Source organism: Myotis nattereri (genome assembly GCF_964212035.1).
Source record: "Myotis nattereri genome assembly, chromosome: 17".
NCBI classification, from domain to species: domain Eukaryota; kingdom Metazoa; phylum Chordata; class Mammalia; order Chiroptera; family Vespertilionidae; genus Myotis; species Myotis nattereri.
This window is the reverse complement of record NC_138092.1, coordinates 215,801-223,013: the sequence shown is the minus strand read 5'-3', so window position 1 is coordinate 223,013 and position 7,213 is coordinate 215,801. Positions and strand designations below refer to the sequence as shown.

The window sequence follows — 7,213 nt, the reverse complement described above, 5'->3', positions numbered from 1 at the left end:
ACAGGGACCAGTGATAACCCAGTAAGTCTGGGCCCACAGGCCGGTCAGACTGGCCGGGTAAGTGCCCCAACAAGGGAACAAGAACTCGTCCGTGGGAGAGAGGTGGTCGGTGCTCAGAGACGGACCCTGGAGGAGCAGCGGTAGGTGGGGTGCAGCTCCAACCCGGCGGAGGATTTGCCTCCTCCATGAGCCCAGTCGCCTGGAAGGGAGGGGAGGGCTGGAGGCTGGGGTGCTGGCTGGCTGCCTGGAAACCCCTGAGCACAGCTCTGTGGGCTGCTCACCAGAGCCCCTGGCACTGCCCCCCTCATGGGCCTTTCTTGTTGGGGACCCTTCCCTCCCCAGAAGGAAGGGCAGGTTGGACAACAAAGGCAGGAATATCTTTTTTTAAAATATATCTTTATTGATTTCAGAGAGGAAGGGAAAGGGAGGCAGAAACAGCAATGATGATTGAGAATCATGGATCGGCTGCCTCCTGCTCGCCCCACACGGGATGGAGCCCACATCCCGGGCATGTGACTGACTGGGAATCGAACCGTGACCTCCTGGTCCATAGCCCAGGATCAACCACGGAGCCACGCCGGCCGGCCCAGGAATGTCTGGAAACCAGGTTGCCGGGGGATGGGGAAGGGGGGTTCTCAGAGGCCTGGGCTCTCCAGGTCCCGGCTGTAGGTCCAGGGGCGGAGGCGGCGCAGGGCCAGGAGCCAGGCTCCAGGCTGGAGCGTGGGGAGGAGGCGTCAGAGGGCGATGTGGTCCTCGAACAGCGACAGCAGCAGCAGGATGGCCCAGCCGCCCAGCAGGCCCAGGTTGTGCAGCAGGAAGAGCAGCCAGGGCCTCTGGTCCCGAGTGCTCAGCATGGCCGGGAGCTGGGAGGGGCAGCGGGTGAGCGGCTGGGCGTCCCGCCCCACTCCCCGCCAGGGCCGCCCGCCACCCCGCCGCGCCCCCGGCCCTGACCATGTCGCAGAGCGCCACGTAGAGGAAGAGACCGATGGCGACCGCCAGGATCCAGGACTCGCTCTCCTCGCCGACGCCCACCGCGAGCGCCACGTAGAGGCCCACGAAGGCCGTGAGCCCCGAGGCCAAGTTCAGCAGCAGCGCCCGGGGCGCCGACAGCCCCGCGTGGAGCAGGGCCGCGAAGTCCCCTGGGGCCGGCGGGCTGGGTCAGACCCTGAGCCCGCGCCTGACGACCCCGCCCACATCTGGCCCCGCCCCACGGTCTAGTCCCGCCCCCGCCACAGGCCCCGCCCCACGGTCCAGTCCCGCCCCCGCCACAGGCCCCGCCCCACGGTCCAGTCCCGCCCCCTCCACAGGCCCCGCCCCGCGAGCTAGTCCCGCCCCTCGCTGCTCACCCAGCTCGTGCGGCACCTCGTGGCAGAACACGGCCAGCGAAGTGGCCAGCCCCGTCTTCCAGGAGGAGGAGAAGGCCGCGCCCAAGGCCAGCCCGTCGGCGAAGTTGTGCAGGCCGTCGCCCAGCGTGATCATGTAGGGCAGCAGCCTCAGCTCTGCGGGTGCGGCGGGCGTGGGTCAGCATCGGCCGGACTGCGGCCAGCCCCCTGGCCCCCAACCCTCCTGGGGCCTCCCCAGGGCTCACCTGGACTCAGTCTCCGCGGCCCGGGGCTCAGCAGTTCAGGGCTCTCCTCCACCACCTGGGGTGGGGGGGATGTGGATGAGCCCCTGAAGGGTGCAGTGGGAGCCTGGGTGGGGCTGGGGGTGCAGACACTGGAAGGGGAGGCTCACCAGGTCTGCACGGGAGCTCTCATGGGGCTGCTTGGGCTGGCGGAGCTCCCTGGGCGCCAGCTGCAGAGACATGCCGTGGCCGTGGCCGTGGCCGTGGCCGTGGCCGTGGCCGTGGCTGTGGCGGTCACCGTGGCTGCAGGGCTCCTCCTTCAGGTCCTGTGGGGACAGCAGCTTAGGGCCCGCTGTGCTCCCTCCCCACCCGCCTCCCTACCCAGTTCCCACGACCCTGACCTCCTGGGGCAGCAGGAGGTCACAGAGTTTCTCAAACAGGAAGAAGGTGTACAGGCCCCCAAGTGCCACCAGGAGGCGCCAGATGGGCTGCGTGCTGTGGTCATCATGGTCCCCTCGGAGCGCACTGTGCCCGCCATGCTGGTGCAGCCCTAGGACCTGGGAGTGGGGCAGGGGCACGGGGCTGGCTGCCTCAGTCTCACCCCCACCAGATGAAGAAGAGAGGTTAGGGTTCAGGGAAGGGCCCCAGGAGAGTGGGCCTGGAAGGAGGACCATGCAGGGGAGTCCCTGGGGTGGGGAGGGAGGGTCCTGGCCAGCCGGGCTGACCTTGGGCGTCAAGTGCAGGAGGGCGTCTCCGGTGAGCGCGCCCACGGCCAGGCCCAGGAAGGTCTGGATGATGTAGTGGGTGGCCCTGCTGCAGGTGGTGCAGATGAGAAGCAGGAGGCCAAAAACCGAGGCGAGGCAGATGAGCAGGGTGGCCAGGGAGCCGTACAGGTACTCTGGGGGGGGGGGCAGTGGGGACCCCGTGAGGCTCCCCCAGCCTCCCAGGGAGTGAGCAGGGCCTCACCAGGGCGTAGGTGGTCAGGGACTGGCCAAGCCTCTGCTCACGCTGACCTCGCTCTCCTTAAAGCTCCACCCCCCTCCCTTCCAGGCCTCCCACACTTTCCTGTGACCCCTCCACTCCACTGTCTTCTCCCACAGCCCAGCACCCACTCCCTCCTCCCTGGCAGCCCCTCCACCATGTGGCCAGCCCCCCTGGGCACAGCGGGCAGGCTGACTTGGGGGGACAGGCACTCACTCTCCGCCTGGCTGAGCTGGTCCTGGGCGGGGTGGCTGGGCTGTGGGCTGCAGGCCCCACTCAGCTGCTGCTGGAGCAGCGCAGGGCTCAGTAGGGCCCACGCCTCTGGGGACACCCCCGTCTGCTCAGGCAGCCCATACACGGCCATCACGTCCCTGGCATTCAGGCAAACCTGGGAGGGGCGGGACTGGAGGTTAGGACTGGAGCAGCCTGGGGGACCCCCCATCCGCAGGTCCACGGCCCCGGGGCTGCTCACGGTGTCCCACACACTGGCGCTGCTGTTGGAGGGGGCGCGGTGGGCCCTCTTTCTCAGAGGATGGTGGTGATGGTCGTCGCTGTGGTCCCCGTGGCTCACGGCCGTGCCACCCACCCCCAGGTGCTGCATCAGCGCCGCCAGCTCTGGCCAAGGGGACAGAACCAGTCTGTGTGGGCTCCGGCCCTGCCCTCCCAGGGGGCACGTCCCACTCGGGGCCTGCCCAGGCCTCACCGTCCAGGGTGATGTTGGGAGTGTCCCCATGGTGCTGCCGGAACACAAAGTCCACAAAGTACTGGGGGGTCGGCAGGGCGTGGATGCAGGACCCGTTTTGGACGTGGTCCAGCAGAGCAGCCAACACGGGGCCGGGGCTGCCAGGAGCCCCTGCCCCCGCCGCCTGGTCCAGCAGCCAAGGCAGGTCCACGCAGGCCTGGGGGAGGGGCAGGGCCTCAGCTGCACTCTGTGTGGCCCTCCTGGCCCCCAGCATCACCACCCCCCCAGTGCCCCCAGAGTCTAGCCCAGAGTCTCCTCCCCAGGGCACCCCTGCCTCCTGCTCACCTGAGGCCTGAGCTGAGCTCCTCGTCCTGGGGCCCCAGGAGCCCGTTCTGTTCCCTGTCCCCTCCAGGGCCCCTCCAGGGGCTCCTGAAATCCCTGCCCCGCTCAGTGGTGAACACCCAAGGTGACCCCCAGCCAAGCCCACCCTCGGAGTGGGTCCCCTCCCTCGGTCCCCCTTGGCCCTCACCTCCTCTGCGGAGGGCAGGCGGGCGGTCCGGACCTGAATCCTCCGCAGCAGCCTGCTCAGGCCTGGGATCAGGGCCTCGGGGCCCTCGAGCAGGGCCAGAAGGTGGTCAGCTCGGGAGGCCCAGCGGCCAGCCCGGATGTCCTCACAGGTGCCCTCAGGGTCACTGAGATAGAGGGCAGCGGCCGCACTGAGGCGGGGCATGTGCTCGGGCTCCAGGACCGACACTGGGGCTGGCCCCGGCCCCTCAGGCCGGCCCAGGGCCAGGAGGTCTTCCACAGACAGGCACTGTGGGCAGAGACAGGTGAGCAGGGGCCAGGCACCTGGGGGTCCCGGGGAGCTGCGGCTTCCCCACCCCCGCTCCCCCATCCATTGCTCCCACACACTCCCCTCAATTACAGGGGTGCACACACGGGTCCCAGGCAGTGGTCCCCCCTTCCAGGTGGGTTCTCCCTGGAATCACTGCCTGGGGCCGACGAGAAAGGTGGCCCTGGGTCCCCAGAGCTTCGTGTCCCCATCACGGCCCCGCTCCCAGGCAGGAGAAGGCTGGGCTTGGAGCCCCAGGCAGGGCCGTGGCACTGGGGCACTTGGCCTCTGCCCGCCTTCTGGAGTTTGTCCCTGGGGAGGAGCAGGCAGGGCCGGGCCCCAGGCGACCTGTCCGGTGGGGGTGGGGCGCTTACCTTTCCACACGGCCCCGAGGAGCAGTGCACACGGGCCGCAAGCGTATTTAACAGGCGGCCCAGAGCCACGCGGTCCAGAGCGCCCTGGGCCGAGGACCTCGACGTCAGCAGGTGAGCAGGCTGGGCTGCCGCCAAGGTCACCACCAGCACCGTCAGCAGCAGCCCTGGCCTCTGAGGGGTCCCGACCGCCATGCCGAAGCCACTGCCACGGAGGCAGGCACACTGGGGCGGCTGCGGGCGGAGAGGGCTGCCTGGGGCCAGACTGGGGCTAGGCACAGGCTCTCTCCCAGGTATTTCCTGCTGGGCCCTGTGATTGGCTGTCAGCAGAGTCGCAGATTAACCATTCCAGGGGCAGGTCCTCCCCAAAACGAGGAGCCACTGCCTGGGGGGTGAGCGGCCTGGGGTGGTTGTGGGGCGGGGAAGCTCTCCTGGAATTTCCTGCTGGCTCTGTGCTTGTCTGACAGGCTGAGCATCCAGGACAGATCCTGTCCCGGCCCAGGAGCCGCTGCCGGAGGGGGTGAGGGCCCCTGCCCCTGGACGCATGGCCCGGGGGTCCACTCCTGCCTGCTGCTCCCCTGAGGGCCTCGGGCATCACCTCCTGCAGTTCTGTTTCTTGGGGTGCCCCCAAGCGAGGATGCTCCCCGACATTCCACCTGAGGGCCCCCTCCCACCCCTTCCCAGGGGTCCTCCCTGGCTCCGGGAGCTGAAGCACCCCCAGAGGCTTGAGAACGTGGGGCCTTTCCTCCTGGGCCTGGGCTGCGGTCTCGTGGGCCCTGGGGCGGTGGGCTGAGTCACGTTCCCCTCCCCCAGGCTCCTGGGGAATTCCCGGAAATGGCCAAAGCCCGGGGAGCCTGGCTGTCTCTCCTTTGGCACCTGGGGAGGGCCTCCTGGGCGTGGCGTCTGGCCTGGCCTCTCCCTGAGGCTCCCTCTCAGCCTTTGACCCGTCTGCCCAGCTGGCATCTGGGGGAAGGGCCAGCCTTGCCTCCTACCCTGGGCCCTGCCTGAGTGAGGTGGGGGTGGGGGACGGTGGCTCCTGGCAGCAGGAGCTCAGGTCCCTGGACAATGCCACAGGCCATCCGCTGGGGCAGCCGGCGGCGGCGAGGGAAGGGGCAGGAGGGGCGGGGGTTTCAGATGATCCTTGGACACTGGCTCAGTGAGGAGGGGAGCTGGATCTCAGGCTCCCCTCACACTGTTCTGACTGCTGAGCCCATCTTCCCTGCACCAGGACCCCTGCCAGCTGGAGCCGAGGCCACCTACTGCCTGGGGCCTGTTAGCTTCCGGTGGGGGGGGAGGTCTCCGCCTGCCTGACCCCTGGAAGGCCTGGCTCCTGCTGGCAGGCCTCAGGGACCTCAGTGCTGGTCCACTTTCCTCCGCTTCTGCCGGCCCCCCCCCCTTCCCACTGATACCCCGCGTGGCTCTGGGCCCCCGGCGGCCTCTGTGCTGGTGCAGTGCTGTCCAATGGGTGCCAGGCCCGCTCCTTCGTCCCCAGGCCCCTCGGGCATCATCCCATCTAAGAAACTCATTGTAATCACAACATCCACACACCCGTGTCCACAGCAGCCAGAATGTGGGGAACAGGTGTCTGCTCAGAGATGGACACGTGTGTTCACATAAAAACACTCAGGCCGGTGAAGAAGTTTTGTGAGTTTATTTGAGCCAAACTGTCCACGATTACCAGGAAGCCGAACCCCAGCGGATTATTGGATTACCGGCTACCTCTGCGTTCATACATTGAAATCAAAGGAGGGGCGTAGGTGGGTCACGTGAAATCCACCGGTGATAGACTAGAGAGGCGGGAGAAAGCAACGCAGGGAAACCCTGGGATCGGATAAAAGGGGGATGATAGACACGTACTTAAGTGGATGCAGGAACAAGATAACAGCGAAGGAATCTGTGGTCTCTGTCCTGGCGCCCAGCACATTAGGTTGTGCCCCAGGGGCTCCGGAAAAAGGGAAGTTACACGTTACCGGACATTTCAAGGACGTGTTGTCATAGATGCAAAAAGACAGACAGGCTCAGTGAAGGGAAAGGTTGCTGATCTTGTCAGTGCAGATACCGGCCTAGGACGTGACTGCCCACCATCACTGCTGTAGTTCAAGTTTAATTTCAGACCATCCTTGGTGGGGCTTTAGGTCTGAGTGTGCAAGGCCGCCCGCAGGCCTCCCCTGGGCTGTCGGGTCCACAGGTGACATGTGGGTCCTGTCCTCTTCAGCCTGAGCAGCACAGGGAATCCTGGCACCTGCTGAGGGAGGAAACCTGCCCTGGCCCCTCCCTCCAGCTGCCTCTTGAGACCTTTGACCCCTGGCCCTCCCTCTGTCTCGCTGGCACCTGGGGGGAGGGGCAGGCCCCAGGGAGCCAGCCTTGCCTCTGGGCAGCCCCTCCTCACCTGCACCTGGTCGGTACCCCTGACTCTGAGCTCCCGGTGGTCCCAGGGCAGGACGTCAGGCTCAGGACAGTGTCCTAGGTCTGGGGCCAAGTGCCGACCTCACCCTCATACCAAGTGTTGGCCTGTCCATGTAATGGAACAGCATTCAGCCTTAAACAGTAAGAAAACCATCTGGCCAGCGTGGCTCTGTGGCTGAGCATCGACCTCTGAACCAGGAGGTCACAGTTGGATTCCCTGATCCCCGGGGGCGGGAGGGGGGGAGGCCGGAGACAGCCTATTTATTTTTAAAAAATTGTTTAAAGTATTACATATGTTCCCATTTCTCCCCATGAATCCCCTCAGCTCCCCCCCCCCCCCCCCCGTCCTCACCATCCCATTGTCTGTCCGTATATGC

General features: G+C 66.7%; 1 protein-coding gene across 1 annotated transcript; it reads right to left on the bottom strand.

Moving 5' to 3' along the window:
* Positions 1 to 430: 430 nt before the first annotated feature.
* Positions 431 to 4,625, bottom strand: SLC39A4 (solute carrier family 39 member 4; the record flags this gene model as incomplete). Its single annotated transcript, XM_081111608.1, has 12 exons — positions 431 to 863; positions 952 to 1,139; positions 1,347 to 1,499; positions 1,589 to 1,643; positions 1,735 to 1,890; positions 1,966 to 2,121; positions 2,290 to 2,462; positions 2,762 to 2,933; positions 3,018 to 3,160; positions 3,249 to 3,444; positions 3,757 to 4,041; positions 4,434 to 4,625. 12 exons carry the CDS (start codon positions 4,623 to 4,625, stop codon positions 735 to 737), a joined length of 1,998 nt encoding a protein of 665 aa, XP_080967734.1. The 3' UTR covers positions 431 to 734.
* Between the last annotated feature and the right edge of the window lie 2,588 nt (positions 4,626 to 7,213).